We start from the raw sequence: 17,952 nt of genomic DNA, 5'->3' as shown, positions 1-17,952 counted from the left end.
TGTAAGATATTGCAAGAAGATTCAGAGAAGAAATTATTGGGTTGTAAGAATCTTAACCCAATCAGCAATTTAATCCCCGGATAGGGATTAACTGAGTGGTAACTGAAGTGATAGGGTGTGCCTGAGGAGGTGGGAATTGGGACATGGCTTTGGGTATTATATATTTTGTATTTGGAGAGTGGACTGTCTCTCTGCTTTCCCATCATGATGTGAACTGCTTCCATCTGCCATGATGTTTGACCTCGCCTTGAGTCCTGAGGAATGGAGCTGGCCTTCTATGGACTAAGACCTGTGAAACCGTGAGCCTTAAATAAACACTTTGCATTCTATAGTTGTGCTGGATGCGTCCTTTTAGTACCAGCAGCAAAAAAGCTGATTAAAACATGCTCTATAGACTTCATATAACTTCTTAACTAATGTGAAAAATATCTATGGAAGAGATAGATAATATAAACTTAAGTTTGTTTAACTACACTTTGCATGGTAAAATCATGTTAATCAATCTTCCTGTTAACTTTACAGCAAAATTCATAAGTATTGCAATGGTTTCAAGAATATTAGTTTACTTAGAAAATTTTTTGGAACATTTTCTTTGCTACAAAGTCAATGAGAAAAATAGAGTTGCTGCACACTACCCATCTCAATACTGCACAACAGTTCTGGAAGAATTTCTTCTAGATGATCTTTTACATGTTTCTTCCTGCTAATTCAGACATACACCTCCACTGTAGACTTTCTTATTACACACCATTGATTCTCTGCTCCATAAATGGTTTCTTTGTCCTGAAATAACTTCTATGTCTAATCTTATATGCCAGTGTATATAGTTAACTAATCCATAAAACCTTAATTTCCCCTATAAAACTATTATAATTTTGTTTACCATGTTGTCTCCAAAGTTCAGCTGCTTTTGACTCATTCATATTTCTGATCTTGATTCTTTAATTTGCATAGCTTGCAAATTTTGAATCAGATTTCTCTGAAAACTAATTCATGTCTGATGCTCACTAACTAAAAAACAGAGCCTTTCTCTAAAGTTGATTTTGTAAACTTCATTCATTCACTTGTCCAATTTCAAACAATGGCAAATCAAAGTTTTAAGGACATGTGATATAGATTAATTTTTCTACTTCACTCTTAAAATGTAGCAAATTGAGCTGGGCAAAGTAATGTACCCCTTAATGCCAGAGACTCATGAGGCTGAGGCAGGAGAATCCCAAGTTCAAAACCAGGCTTAGCAACTTACAAGGCCTTAAGCAAATTAGTAAGACCCTCCTTCAAAATAAAAAGTAAAAAGGGCTAGGGATGTGGCTCAGTGGTTAAAGAGCCCCTGGGTTCAATTCCCAGTGTCAAAAAGAAAGAAAAAAAAAAAGTAGTATCCTAAAAAAAAAAAAGAATAACAAAAATGCACTTGTTTTTGTTTATTTTTTAATATTAAAGATTTGTCTGTTAATTTTCCTGGATGGTACTTACCTTTATTAAAATTTTAGTTTATTTTACTCATTTCCAGATTAGTTTTTTTTTTTTTTTTTTGTCTCAATAATGCACCATTAAAATGTTTTTAAAGGAAGATAATTTGTTCTTTATTTCCTACAGGAAATTATATTGCAAATAATTTTAATAATAGTCAAAATCACTAGAAGAACGCACATGCATGGAATACAGGACTTAAATATAAATTTGAAAGGACACACTTTTTCAAACAAGAATCATTTATTTGAATACAAAATAATTTCCTATATCATATACTACGTAATTATTTTATTTATGTAACTTTTTTGCAGCTGTCACTAACCAGGGAATGTCAATACATAATCAAAATCTTTCAAAGATCAACCATAAATAGTAATAATACTATCACAAAATAAAATTAAATAATATTATATGAACTACTTTTACCTTTGCATTATAGGGAATGTAATGTTTTGATAATGCTTCAGGTGTATGCATCCATGTTTTGTCTGCAACAAAGAAAATAAATCAATTGTTAAATTAATTTACAGCCTCCTATGGTGTCAGTAATGCATTAATATTTGTAAGGAGTCTGAGCATTTCTGATTCTGAGTTCTTCCTGCTAAGTTATAAAATAATAATTAGTCAAATGCAAGAACAATGTTGCTGGCGAATGATTACAGGATTCTTTTCTTGGTATAAAAGTTCCTCATTTTAATTTTTTCTAATGTTGAAATTTTGAAGAATATATAGAAATAACATCAATGAGATATGGATAACATCAATTATGCAATTAAAGACAAATTTTTTTCTTTCATTTCATTCTTTCATTATCTACAGGTTTTCTGTTTCAATTCTCAGAACAGTAAAAAGTAATCTCTTTATTCATTGTAACTATTTTTAACATCAAGATTTAAATATTCTGAGGAAAAATTTTTACATTAAGCTAGCAACTGCATATGTACAAAGCTGAAATTAATTAATCTACTATTTTATTGACAAATCAATATATTAGGACAAACTTCTAAATTTAGAGAAACATTGATTATCAGGAGTTATGAATATAAATAATCTTAGATACAACTATTAGAAATATTTCTTAAATAAGTGTAAAATTATTAGAAATGAAAATAACAAAAAATCAGATTTTTAAAACTAGCTTACATTCACATTATTTTTGCTATTTATATATTTTATTCAATTTTTGAACTTTATTAATACATTCCATGTAATTTTCCAAATATTTTATAAAGGGTATAAGAAGGGAAAACATTAAGGTTCACACAAAGCAAAATGACTTCTTGTTTTTTGAAACTGCATTTGTTTTGGAGTAGATTTCTTGTTTTGGGAAGAGGGATAGGGGGATTGAACTCAGAGGCACTGGACCACTGAGTCACATTCCCAGCCCTATTTTGTATTTTATTTAGAGACAGGGTCTCACTGAGTTGCTTAGCACCTCACTTTTTCTGAGGCTGGCTCTGAACTTTCAATTCTCATGCCTCAGCCTCCCTAGCTGCTGGGATTACAGGTGTGTGTCACTGTGCCCAGCTGGAGTTAGATTTCTTAATCTTCAAGTACATTTTATCTCCATTTGTGAAATTTTGTATTTTAATCTTCAGGGGAGTCTAAAAAATTTAAATCAATATTATAAATGGAAAAGAATTAAAGGTACATTTTACCATGAAAACTACTATTAGGACACGTGGAAAGGAAATATCAGATTACTAACCAAGTACTTTCAACATTCAGTTGAGAACATTTAAAATAGTGTTTATAGAAACTAATTTGATATCATTAATATGTGCTTTTCAAACTGGGGGGATTTGAAAACAAGAAAAATGACATATATTCTGAGAATGTTAGTTATTTGAAGGACACTGCACTGTATTTATATTAAACATATTTATGGGTACAAAGTAATATTCACTAGATCTTCTCTGATAAGACATAAGAATCAACAGAATTGGGGCTATTTCCTCTCTATTGGAGTGGAAAAGTGAGAACTGCATTTTGATGAAATATTTTGAAAAGCAATGCTCTCTAAGCTTCAAAACACAATACTGACAATGACATTTTAGGTATAAATTGTTTTTACTTCTGATATGGATTTCATTTTATAATTTTAAAATTGCTAATGAATAGTGATATGATTATTTCAAGAATCATTTGCACTCAGACTCAGCAAATAATCTTACTCTTGTATACTGAAAGAAGTACATCACAATTTTGTACACGGAAACAATAAAAACACCAAACATTTGCCTTTTGGAAGCCTAGAACAATATCCAATTTCTCTTTTTATCACTTTGCACAATTCTTCTCAGGCCTCCTTCCCATAATACACAACACTTCTCCAAGAGTTATAAAAAGTCTGACTAAAGTCTTAATATGATAGTTCATACCAATCCTGAGGCAGAGAGATAATTGCTTTCTCTCAAAACCCACTATTATTTGAAAACTGATGATATTGCCTGGGTTAGAGTCTTACATTTTGGTGACCTTGAAAAAGGGTAGGTATATGTAGGTGTTTCTGGTTACGGACTAAAATAAACACAACATGAAATTACCAGTGGATAAGCTACAGTTTCTTTAGTAACTAAAATCGACATTCACACAACATGAAATGTGGATGTTTTAATGATTGCTCAGTACACAATCTCTGTTATAGGTAGTACATTTATAAAACCTGAAGGACTTCCAAACTGAGTCATTAGTGTCATCTGAATTTATATTTTTTTAAGAAAAAAATCAAAGAATAAAACTCTGGATATTAACTCACATAGATGTTTTTGGACCTTGAGAAGGCAATACAGATGATGGTCTTTGATCACTAGCTGTATCCACAGAAGCAATTAGATTAAGAGAACTGGTATAAACATGGGAATATAGACATTCTAGAACGTGTTTCCCTTCCCTGAAATTATATTAAAATTGCTAATTCAATATTGAACCCTCATGTAAAAGGAAATATTGACATTTTTAAATGCTTGACAAATGTCAAATGACTAAATGCTGGGTCGATACATTTAAATTTTTAAAATGCATTGAGATTAAGAGCTCCTCATGAAAGATGCAGTAAGTTCATTATACTTTTTATCACCAAAGCTTAACATAATGAAAGTGCCTAATTTAAGTATGTTAAATTTAAAGCTAAATATTATTGGATGAAAGATTACATTTGAATAACATTTTTCATAAAAAGGAAAATAATTCTTAAATATTGAATTTTAAGCATTTAGACAATATGATTATATTTCATCAGTATATCAACTGGTAAGTTAAAGAAATGAACTGTAATTTGTTGAATTATTAATCACACCACTAACATGTTATATTTTATGCTTTTTTGCTAAATGGTTTAATTTTTATGCAATAATAGAATGTAAGATTTTCAAAATTCAAAGAGACTGCTAACCAAGGAAGAATCTGTAAAACAAATACAACCATTCAAATTTAAACTTTTAAAGGGTTTTTCAAAGTAGCTCAAAATGTTGCAATTCCAATTCAGACTTTTTGAGATTTTCTGAGTGACTATAACATCATTACAGTAGTTGCAAAAAAGAAAAAAAATTGTGAAATATCTGGCTAATTCAATGTAAATACCATAATAATAAATCAGAGACTTAATAAGAAGAAACAACTATGTTTAAGAGATAATCCTTTTTCTTTGGTTTCTGAGGCATTTAGTAGGGCTGCATGAAATGACCAAATAAACTGGATATCTATGAAATAAGAAATAGGCTTTTCCTGACAGAAGACCATTTTATTTTGTTTTGAATACTATGTACAGTATATATTGGTACTAGTTACTGGAAGTAACACTTGAGTAATATATTCTCTAGGAATATAATTATGGCTCCAGATTGTCAGGAAATAGGAAATCTATAACATTCAAATTCCGCATCTCAAAGTAAAATTCAACTCGTAGTGCTGTTAGTTAAAACCTGGAACAGAGGTTCTAAGATTATTTTCCTTCAACAAATGAGACTCAGAACTGATCAACAAACTTAAGGTAGAACTTCTGGTATCTAATTCTCAGTTGGAGCTGGAGCAAGATATTGATTGATAATTACCAAATAAGGTTATTTAATCATTAGACTTGGAAAATAAGAAAAGGTGATGAAAATCGGAAAAAAAAAAAAAAACTAAGCAAAGCAGGAAATAAGCGCTTTTGCATCTGGATTCTGCAAATCACTCCAATTTTCCCCAAGGTAGCACCCCACTGGGTGCAAATGAGACAAATAGACAATTGCTGGTTACTTATATCCCTACCCAATTCCCGGGATCTGTCAGTGAATAAACACTCTGAATCTCCTTCAAATAAATAGAAAATTAGAAACATGTGGTTCCAATTTCAAAGCCATGGGATGGGGAGTTGTGTGTGTGTGTGTGTGTGTGTGTGTGTGTGTATTTGTGTGTCCTCAGAGGTCTAAAAAAGTTTTTCATAAATAAAGGTAGTGTGATTACAGTGATGAATTGTCATGTAAGGTTTTATTACTTTATTAAAAATACTCTAATATATCATAGAATTATTTCTACACTTCCTTACTAGTAAAAAAAAAAATTTAAAAACGCAAAAAGGGACATCATTTTACTTTGGGGATATGTGTTGAATCAGCAGCAAGCCACAGACTGCAAACAATGTCATTTTGCTTCCTCTTATACAGAAAATAAGCAAAATAACGTATTTCCAGCTTTGCAGCCTTGTAAAGTGTTTGAAAGGTCACATTATCTAAACTCCTATTGAACATATTAATCTTCTGTATCATATCTAAATGTTTAAATGGCTTTCCCTTCTGTGACATAAAGAGTAATTTGAGTAATCCATTATATTTTTACACGACACTGCTGAAATGCTCTTTCTTACATTCAACCAAGGACCTTATAATTTACACCTATTTCTTCGTTATCAAAATAGTCCCATGGCTAAATGGCAGCCCTTCAGACACTGAAAGACAGCTGCTCCAAGGGTCCTCGAGTATGCTTCCTGTTACATGTAGAAAGTGCTGATGTTATTTCAGCTTCTATCATCTGGGCATATTATAATGTGTCAGCTAACTATTTAAATATTTTGAAAAGAAAACACATTATGCCTGATTGTGTGAAATAGAACAGAATACCCTGGTCCCTAGTTCTGGACTGTCATTATCCATATATTAGAATACAAGCTCCAGCCCTTGATAATCACACTGTTGATTATTAGGGCTTTTTTTTTTTTTTTTTTTTTAAACTAACCTAGCACTTAAGGAACATCTTCCAAATAATGAAAACACATGAATAATAATAAGTAATTATATTTGTGGGACTATTAGTTGGCAATTCACAATATTTTATTAATAGTGTGGAATATAACCTCACTGGTCTTCCCACATATCTGTATTCCTACTTTGTCAGTCATCTCTTCCTGTTTTTCATCATCTCTAAATTTGATTAGCATTATTTAAATATTTGTTTTCAATTCATTCATTGTAAACAGGAGAAAGCCCTGTGCCCTACACTAGAGAACTTCCAGAATAAAAAGTATACATTATTTTAGCTTCACTGAATTAGACAAAAATCACAAAGTATTTCTTTTCTACATAAGTATTTCATGAAATAGTGTGTTAAATTCCATTTTTCCTGCCCTTTAAAAAATAGCATGTAACTAGCTAGTTGTTTCATGTATTCCTTTATTGATGATTATGATATAATAAATTTATGTTTATTTTATATTTCCACCACAGTATTAATAGCAAACTTATTTGGGTCTCATTGCTATCAATTCACCTATTACCAGGCCTCCCACACAATTCAGTAACACAACTAGTGTGCATACACACACACACATACACAAATACTCAGGAATGAATTTATACTGTGCAACCTTATGCAAACCCAGGTAAGTTAATATTATATGACTATATAAACTGAACTTAGGACTGGGTTTCAAATCATCTTATTCTTTATAATTTCACAACATAGCATAAAATTCCCAGAGAACATATTATCACATATGTATTGTAAACTAAGTATATTAATGCCACTCTTTCATTAGAGGGATAACCGAAGAAGATTAATTAACAATATTTGCAAATTTAAATTCTTCTAATGTAATTTCATTTTTAAGCCATGTGATCTGATAATAGAAAAAACAATTTCTTAACACTTCTGTTTTATTTTTAAAGCAATGTTGATGTGATTCCCAAGTCCTCCAAAATGTGCACATTTACCTTTCTTCCTGTTAAAAGCACGGTTCATGATGAGGCTCTGCCAAATAAGTGTTCAGTTCAATCACAATTTATATCCTACAAAAATGACAAAACATTAAAACATAAATGAAGGACTGTTGATCAACTTCTTGTGTTAATATATTTTACAAACCATTTTAAAAATTTTTTTAAATATATACAAACAATATATAAAATGTCTCAAGGGACAATGAGTAAGAATAAATACTCAATATTATGATTGGCACAGCAATGAAAAACAATATATTGAGTAATATTGGCTAAACTATATTGTTAAATTGAGTGCATGTACAAATATGTAACAACAAATCCCATTATTACGTACAACTATTAATGCATCAACAAAACATTGAAAAAAGAACATATCACCCAAAATTCTCCAAAATTCTTTTATCTTTTTCCTATTTCTTATCAATCACTAATTATATTTATCTGAAAATTTAATGAGAAAGAAGATCAATACTTTTCCCTGCACTTATTGTTAAGAAGTATGATCCAATTTGGGGTTCACATTAACAGTACTGGTAGGTAAACAAAAGCTTTTTGATTGTGACTTTAGGAATAAAATCACTTTTCTAAATCCACTCAAACATATAAAGACTTATTTATTTTTAACTTAACTGAGCCCATATGGGTTCCATGATGTTTTCAAAATCCCAAAAGCAGGTGACATAGTAGTAGTAGTGGTTAGAAACGTAAGCCTGCTTTGCACTTTCGGAGAGGTAGGAAAGCATCTGGTGCATACTGAATTCAGAAAGTATCTGGAACTGTCACTGTATTCAATACTGCATGGGCTCCAAATCTAGTACTCTCTTCTTTATATGCATTATTGTTGAGGACAGAGGCTCCGTTATTGCTCGTTTGGTGCTGTGTTTCACTATGAGGGCTCTTCATCAAAACCATCAAAGCTTGATGAGGGGACTTTATGTTCTCTAAAGTGGTTGTCCAACTGACAGATTTTTATTTTATTTATCTAAGATGTTCATGTACAAAACAAATGATTTATAGATTTTGTGCTCAGAGACTCATAGACAATTCACATTAAGGACTCAGAAGGCAGGTAAGATTAAATATTTACTAGTACTGCTTATAATCTATATTCAGAGTCCATAAAAGAGCTATCTTCCTGGTGGAACCAGCAAATATGACTCCTTTGCTGCTCTGGCAAATAAATATTCTTGAATTGAACTAGACAACTTCTCCCTTTTACTTTATTTCTATTGTATTTCAAGAAAACTCAACTTTGTTAGAATTAAAAACAACATCTTATTCTTTCCATAACTTGTATTTCTCACATTTCTGGATCAATTCAACTACATGAAATAAAAATACAGTTTAGTAATCTGCTCTTATGATAATTCAGAGACCTGCTTCAACAGAAATCCACGGGCATTCCTGTGCTTAGTTGAGAGCCCAGTTCTGTGGACTTATACCTTCAGATAACAGGAGAGTAATTGGACTTTGGGTAAAACCTTCCCCACACCTGCACAGAGGTTTCAGCTGATAGAAAATAAGTGACCACAATACCTTCCCCCACCCCACTGAGAGATTCAGAGACTTACTACCACTTCCTGCTCAGAGACCCTCATGTTCTTTAATCCTAAGTATATTGGACACAAGAAGCCAGGGTTCCCAGGCCACTCTCCTCACTCAGATTCTGATTCTGACGTACCACACTCTGTATCATATCTATTCTCTCTCCCATCTTCTGAAAACGTCTTCTGTCATTTGGCATTCATAGGAAATCATTATCAAAATGATCTTGTTTTTCACCAGAAGATTCCCGCCACTTTGTTGCTCTTAAACCTAGTTATTGCTTGAGAAAACTTCCCTTGCAGTGGTTACAAGAGTTCAGGTGGGTTTTTTTTTTTTTTTTTTTTTTACCACAGATAGTATTCCAACAAGGACGTGGCCCCACATTATTGTCCTTCTCTTTCAAAACCCGAAATTTCTTTGAAAATTATGCCACAGACTACATAGATACAAGGAAATACAATACAACAGGGAGTAAAATATATTTTGATCATATCCAAAGTTACTTTTCATCCATAATCTAACAGACATAGTTTATTATTGATCCTATCCTAGAGAAATAAGAGAAAATAAAAGAAAAACTAGCAGAAAAAGAACAGAAGATTCAATTTCTTTGAAAAGTTGAAATAACTAAATATTCTGAAGTTTATTAATCACATCAAATTCAATATTTTTCCTTATCTAAATTTCATCACATCAGACATTTTCACCAATAGTAGAATGTGAAATATAAAATAGAAACTTAATGTCACATAATTTTAAAATTCATAAAACTAAATAGTATATGGCTTCAAAATTAAGACAAACATATCGTAAACTTTTTGGGAGACTATAAACAGAAGGAAAAATTTTAGCAAAATTCTATAAAGTACATTTGGATAAATAAGGAAGGTACCATATCACTATGAATCTGAAGCACAAGAAGCACTTTCACTTGCCCACAGGATGCACAGATATAATGTCAATAAATTCCAGATAAGCCATTCTTAAAAATAAAGTATAATGTCACTGTTCAAACAGCATTCCTTAGCATATTGTTTTTAATAAAATGGTATGTCAAATTTTTTTTTATAAAACACATCTTACTGTTACACTAGGAAATAAGCAGATAATACTTTGACACTCCTCCAGTGTGTATAAACAGTACACAGCATCAGATTGTCATCCAATAAGCTGCGTATTTATTTACTGTGCTAATAATACATGTTTCAATGTACTTTATCACTTCACATAATAAACCATATAGTTAAAATTTAATGTTAAATTAAACTTAATTTCTAGGTAATGCCTATTTCAACTTATAAATGTTTTCTTTGGGATCAACTTTCATAAACATGATTTCCGTGACTACATACACATGGATGGCATTATTTCTCTATAAATAAATGTTATTTCTAAGTGGTAGCCAAATATGTATGTGCATATGTGTGTGTGTACAGAGAGAGAGAGAGAAAGAATAATTTATGTGAAATTTTCTCTTCTGTTAATTTTTTTCCACAAAAATAGCAGGCTAGAATCTATTAGGTCTAAATTTTTATTATTTTAGGTTTTCTATTTTAAAAAATTATACAGAAAGGAGTTATATCAATTTACATGACTATCAGTTATGTGTGAGAAAGCTCATTTAATTTCACTCTACCCAGTACTGAATATTGAAGAGTATGTATTTCCCACTTTTTAAGTACTTCTTAAAATATAAAATTCTTTGAGATTAACAGTGCTATGTAGTATTATGTGAGAACTTATACTGATTTCCCCAATTGTATATATTTTTTAAAAAGTCAACGTTATTCAATAAATAATTCAAACTTTCTCAGAAATGTATTTTGCCACCTTTCCAAATATTAAATATAGCTGTGGTCCTATTTACACATTTCTGTTTCTGGTCAAGTTGGAGGCTAGACTTATCTTACCATCATAACCCACTCAAAAACAAGAAAAAATAAATGAAGCAATGTCTTCATTGTACATTAGGCAATAAAGGACAATGATCCACAACAGAGGAAAAACAAATTAAGTAAACCTATGACTTCCCAGCTTACTTCCAAGAGAAATTTCCCAACTGTTGTTCAGGGAGTGAATCCACTCAGATCCCAAGAGTCTCCCTGAGTCGATGATGTACAGCTGAAAATGTAGTGAAATCAGGACATCTAACAGTTGCAGTCTAGTGCCTTAGGAAGAGAAATCTGTACAGAAAGAACTAAAGAGATGAGCTGATCCACTTCAAGATGGCGGGATAGAGGTGATCACTTTCCTGGCTGCTCCATGGCATGAAACCAAGAAAGCAGACAGGCATCTCAGCAAGGTAGGTGAAAAAAATAAAATAAAATAAAAAATTAAAAATAAATAAATAAAAAAAGTGGTGAATTTACTGGGAATTAATACTAGAGATTCAAAGCAGAGCAGGTACTTAGGAAATTGTATATAATAAAATAAGGAAGAACTCCCAAGTGCCACTGAGGCCACCAACTCCAACACCAGCCAGGTGTCCCTGCACCACTGCCAGCAAAATAGAGGGATAAGGAAATTAAAGGAACCCACATTTTTAGGAGGCCTGAGGTGTGTCTGGGTTTGTAGAGATCAGAGATCAAAGATACTGCCAGACTAACCTGAAAGGCATGTTGCACAATATTGTTGTGTGTGAAAGAAGTCATATCTCTCCCAGCTGCTCATGGGGTACAGAGGAAGGAGCCATTTTGCAGCCACACTGCAGGGGTTGGCAGCTGGGGAAGTGGATTCCTGGTAAACCCCAGCTAAGCCCAAAATATAGTCCTGGCAAACCCACACCACACAACATAGTGCCTAAGTGATCAGAAGCAAGTTATATGCGGAGAGGGATTTACACAGGGGAATACTGGTCATGGAAACCAACCTGGTTCCCTCTCTCCCTTTGAGACCAGCAGCTGACAGCGCTGTCTGGGAGGGAAGTATCTAGCTGGCAATTTGAAAGGGTGGGGGTTGAAAAGCCTGAATTTGGAGACTGAACCCAAGAGACCAGGAAACACACGGCCCATGGGTAACAGAGGGGACCAAGGACTGGCTTCTTCTGGGCACTAGTGAAACCCAGGGGAGATTCCTTGGGCGCAACAGCCAACAATGGACTGCCGACTGATGCGCCATGGAGGTGCTCTGATTTAAAATCTTCAGATCAGTCACCATTCAATGAAGACCTGGAGACTTACTAGGTCTAAAACCCACCTCCAGGAATTCTGCTTAAAGAATCTCCTCTCACAGAACCCTCCAGTGACTCTCCCCAAGGGCAGAGTAGGTATCACATTTCATCCCACTCCACCTAACATTGCTGAGAAGGGAAGCAAGAATTTTTTGAACTCCAAAGGAGACAATTCTTTTTTTTTTTTTTTTTTTTTTTTTTTAGGGTAATACTGTCTGTTTCATTGTACTGTTTTTCCATCCCCACCTCTTCCCACCCCTTTCTCCTCTACACCATCCAATGGTCCTTCATTTTTCTCTTCCCCCCTCCAACCCCCATTGTTATATATTGTCATGCACTTATCAGAGAAAACTTTTGGCCTTTGGTTTTTTGGGCTTGGCCTAATTCATTTAGCATGATATTTTCCAACTTCATCCATTTACCAGCAAATGCCATAATTATATTCTTCTTTATGGCTGAGTAATATTCCATTGTATATATATATACCACAGTTTCATTATCCATTCATCTACTGAAGGACATCTCAGTTGGTTCCACAATCTAGCTATTGTGAATTGAAAAGATTTTCTCCCACTCTGTAGGCTCTCTTTTCACATTGTTGAAAATGTGAAAATTGAGAAAAATTTTTTTTAGTTTGAATCTATTCCATTTATTGATTCTTGCTTTTATTTCTTGTGCTATGGATGGTCTTGTTAAGGAAGTCTGGTCCTAAGCCAACATGATGGAGATTTGGGCCTATTATTCTTCTATTTGGTGAAGGGTCTCAGGTCTAATTCCTAGATCGTTGATCCATTTTGAGTGAGTTTTGTACGGGGGAGAGATAGAGGTTTAGTTTCATTTTACTGCATATGGATTTCCAGTTTTCCCAGCACAATTTGTTGAAGAAGCTATCTTTTATCCATTGTAAGTTTTTGGCACCCTTGTCTAGTATGAGGTTACTGTGATTATGTGGGTATATCTCTGTGTCTTCTATCCTGTATCATTGATCTACCTGTTTAATTTGGTGCAGTATAATGTGGTTTTTGTTACTATTGCCCTATAGTAGAGTTTAAGGTCTGGTATAGTGATACCTCCTGCATCACTCTTCCTGCTCAGGATTGCTTTGGCATTCTTGGTCTTTTGTTCTTCCAGATGAATTTCATGATTGCTTCTTCTGTTTCTATGAGAAATGTCATGGGAATTTTAATTGAAATTGCATTAAATCTGGATAGCACCTTTGGAAGTATGGCCATTTTGATAATATTAATTCTGCCTATCCAAGAACATGGGAGATCTTTCCATCTTCTAAGGTCTTTCTCAATTTCTTTTCTTCAATGTTTTGTATTTTTCATTGTAGAGATCTTTTACCCCTTTGGTTAGATTGATTCCCAAGTATTTTATTTTATTTTATTTTTTTGAGGCTATTGCAAATGGAGTTGTTTTCCTCATTTCCCTTACAGATGATTCATCACTTTTATGTATAAAAGTGCTTTAGATTTATGCATGTTGATTTTAATAACCTGTTATTTTGCTGAATCCATTTATGAGATCTAGAAGTTTCCTGGAGGAGATTTTTGGATCCTCTAAATAGAGAATCATGTCATCAGCAAATAGTGACAGCTTAAGTTCCTCTTTTCCTATTTGTTTATCTTTAATTTCTTTAGTCTGTCTAATTGCTCTGGCTAGTTATTTCAAGTACGATGTTGAATAGAAGTGGTGAAAGAGGGCATCCCTGTCTTGTTCCCATTTTTAAAGGGAACACTTTCAATTTTTCTCCATTAAGAATGATATTGTCTATGGGCTTAGCATAAATAGCCTTTACAAAGTTCAGGTATGTTCTTACTATCCCTATTTTTTCTAGTGTTTTCAGCATGAAGGGGTGTTGTATTTTGTCAAATGCTTTTTCTGCATCAATTGAAATAACCATATGATTCTTATCCCTAAGTCTATTGACATGAAAGATTATGTTTATTGATTTATGGATGTTAAACCATCCTTGCATTCTAGGGATGAACCCCACTTGATCGTGGTGCACAATTTTCTTAATATGTTTTAGATACGGTTTGCCAGTACTTTGTTAAGGATCTTTATGTCTTTATGTCTATATTCACCAAGGATATTGGTCTAAAATTTTCTTTCCTAGATGTGTCTTTGCCTGGTTTTGGTATGAGGGTGATATTAGCTTCATAGAAAGTTTGGTAGGGTTCCCTCCTTTTATATTTCCTGGAATATTTTGAAAAGTATTGGAATGAGTTCTTCTTTGAAGGTCTTGTAGAACTTGGCTGAGAATCCATCTGGTCCTGGGCTTTTCTTGGATGGTAGGCTTTTGATAGCTTTTTCTATTTCATTGCTTGGTATTGATCTGTTAAATTGTGTATGTCCTCCTGGTTCAGTTTGGGAGGAGCATATGTCTCTAGAAATTTTGTCGATGTCTTTGGTACTTTCTATTTTGTTGGAATATACATTTTCAAAGTAGCTTCTCATTGTGTTATGTATTTCAGTGGTGTCTGTCATGATATTTCATTTTTCATCACGAATTTTAATAATCTGAGTTTTCTCCTTCTCTTTGCTAGTATGGCTAAGGGTTTGTCTATTCTTTAACTTCTCATTGAAAACTTTTTTTTCCTGCTTAATGATGAGCTGAATGGTCCAGGAACACTTGTACATATAACTATTTTTCTCTTTTTTCTCATTTCTAGCATTTTTTGAAGGCAAGTATTATACATGGCTCAATCTTTTGAGGGATAGGATGTTTGATTAGTATATAACAGTTTTGTTTTGCATTCTTTTATTTTTTTTTATTTTAATTTTATATTTTCCCCTCTAATCTGCTGATTCTCTTTCTCTCTTTTCTTTCATTAACACCACAAAAAACTCTATTGTTCTTTCTTTCACTTTTCCTTTAACTTTCTACTTCTATTTTCTCTGCTCATCTCTCATAATTATCATATCCTGCATATCTTCTCTGAGCTCACCACTGGAAATTGTAAACCCTTTTCCAAACTTACTGTATACATTATGGACAATAACAGATCACAACATTTGTGTTTATTGTGACAACATTATATATGTCATAGCAGGAATTATTTGGTTTAATGCCTTATATTGTTTGCATTGGTTGTTGTTCTTATTTCTCTCCCCCTAAACTGTGAGGTTCTACAAATCTTTAGAGACACTATTAGTCCACAGAGTAGAAACTCTGCTGCTGTAGATCCATACTGTTAGATGGGTAGACATACAAACTACATGAAAAAACAAGGGAACAAACCACCTCAAGCAAAAAAAAAATTCCCCTGTGAAGTGGAAGAAATGTCCGAGGAGGAGTTTAGAAAGTTCATAGTTAAATGGATCTGTGAGATAAGAAAGATGTAAGGAGTGAAATCAGAGATAAAACATAGGAAGTGAAAGGACACTTTGATAAAAATAGATTATAAAAAAATCAAGCAGAAATTCTTGAAATGAATGAATAAACCAAATTAAAAATTCAATGAAAAGCATCACCAACTTACTAGACCACTTGGAAGACAGAGTTTCTGGCAATGAAGACAAAGTATATAATCTGGAAAACAAAACTGACACTGCACTGGAGAAATGATGTTAAGAGACCAGCACAGAATTTCCAAGAAATATGAAATAAACATGAAGACACCAAATAGAAGATTTATCAGGATAGATGAAGGCTTGGAGAAACAAACCAAAGGAATGAACAATCTTTTCAATGATATAACATGAGAAAATTTTCAAAACCTAAAGAATGAAGTAGAAAATCAAATACAGGAGATTTATAGGACTTCAAATATACAAAACTGCAACAGATGTACACCAAAGCACATTACTATGAAAATGCCTAATGTACAGAATAAAGAAAGAATTTTAAAGGCTGCCAGAGAGAAACAACAGATCACGTTTAGAGGGAAACGAATCCAGATCTCAGCGGATTTCTTAATTCAGACCCTAAATGCAAGGAGGTCTTGGAGTAATATATACCAAGCTCTGAAAGAAAATGAATGCCAACCAAAAATACTATACTGTACAAAATTAAGCTTCAGAATTGATGAAATTAAAATTTTCCATGATAAACAAAAGTTAAAAGAATTCACAACTAAAAAGCCTGTACTGCAAAAGATATTCAATAAGATATTTCATGAAGAAGAAATGAAAAATAAAACTGAAAACAAGCAAAAGGAGCAAGTACACTAGAAGAAAACAGTCAATGTTAGGAGGAATTGATTCAAATTAAAGACCAGAAATAAATCAAAAATGGCACGGAAATCAAAATCATTTCTCAATAATAACACTGAATGTAAATGGCCTAAACTCCTTCATCAAAAGCCACATACTGGCAGATTGGATTAAACAACAAGACCAACAACATACGCCATCTCCAAGAGACTCATCTCATAGGCAAAGACATCCATAGGCCGAAGGTTAAAGGATAGGAAAAAAACCTATCATTTACATGGATCTCATAAGCAAGCAGGGGTTTCTATCCTCATATCAGTTAAAGTGGACTTCAAGCCAAACTTTATCAGAAGGGACAAAGAAGGACATTTCATACTGCTTAAGAAAATTATACATTAGCAGGATAAAACAATCATAAATATTTATGCCCCAAATAATGAAGCATCTATGTACATTAAAAACAAATGAACAAAACAAGCAAACAAAAAACCCTTCTCAAATTCAAGAATCAAATAGACCACAACAACAAAAATACTGGATAAGTTTAACACACCTCTCTCATCACTGGATAGATCCACCAAACAAAAACTAAATAAAGAAGCTATAGAACTAAAAAATACAATTTAGAATTATCAGACATATATAACGTATTTTATGCATCAATGACTGAATACACTTTCTCCGCAGCAGCAGCACACGGATCATTTTCTAAAATAGTCCTTATTTTAATCCACAAAGCAACACTCAGCAAAAAAAAAAAAAAAACTAGAGATAATACTATGTATTCTATCAGATCATAGTGGAATGAAATTAGAAATCAATGATGAAATAAAAAATAGAAGGTACACTAAAACCTTGATAATAATCAATGTGTTGTTGAATGACCGATGGGTAGCAGAAGAAATCAAGTGTTAAATAAAAAAAAAAAAAAAAATACTTAGAGGTAAATGAGAAAACAACACAACATATCAAAATCTTTGGAACACTATGAAGGCAGTGCTATGAGAAAATTTCATTGCATTTAGCACATTTATTAAAAGGATAGAAAAGTCACCAAATAATCTAACATTACATTTCAAGGTCTTACAAAAGCAAGAGCAAACAAATCTGAAAGCAGAAGATAAGAAATAATTAAATCAGAGCTACAATCAATGAATTGAAACAAAGGGAAAAAAAAATCAAAAAATCAAATAAATAAAAGATTTGTTCTTTGAAAAAATAGATAAACCCTTAGCCAAGTTAACCAAAAGAAAGAGGAAAAAACCTGAAATAACTAAAATCTGTATGCAAAAGGAAATAACCACCAACACTATCAAAATACTGATAATAATCACAAATTATTTTAAAAATTTGTACTCCAATAAGAGACAAAAATCTTGAAAACATTGACAAATTTCTAGAGATATG

General features: G+C 32.6%; 1 protein-coding gene across 14 annotated transcripts in view; it reads right to left on the bottom strand.

The window, feature by feature from the left end:
• Positions 1–17,952, bottom strand: part of LOC306657983 (PTB domain-containing engulfment adapter protein 1) — a 260,729-nt gene that overhangs the window by 84,913 nt on the left and 157,864 nt on the right. For all 14 annotated transcript variants that reach the window (XM_079134584.1, XM_079134581.1, XM_079134583.1 and 11 more), the window contains 2 exons: positions 7,662–7,736; positions 1,900–1,961 (listed from right to left, as the gene is read on the bottom strand). In XM_079134584.1, the coding sequence (XP_078990710.1) occupies positions 1,900–1,961; positions 7,662–7,689 (90 nt within the window). In that variant the 5' untranslated portion in view covers positions 7,690–7,736. The remainder of the gene's footprint in view (positions 1–1,899; positions 1,962–7,661; positions 7,737–17,952) is intronic.

This window comes from Sciurus vulgaris, assembly GCF_902686455.1.
Source record: "Sciurus vulgaris genome assembly, chromosome: 3".
Taxonomy (NCBI): Eukaryota; Metazoa; Chordata; class Mammalia; order Rodentia; family Sciuridae; genus Sciurus; species Sciurus vulgaris.
This window is presented reverse-complemented; position numbering and strand designations above follow the sequence as displayed.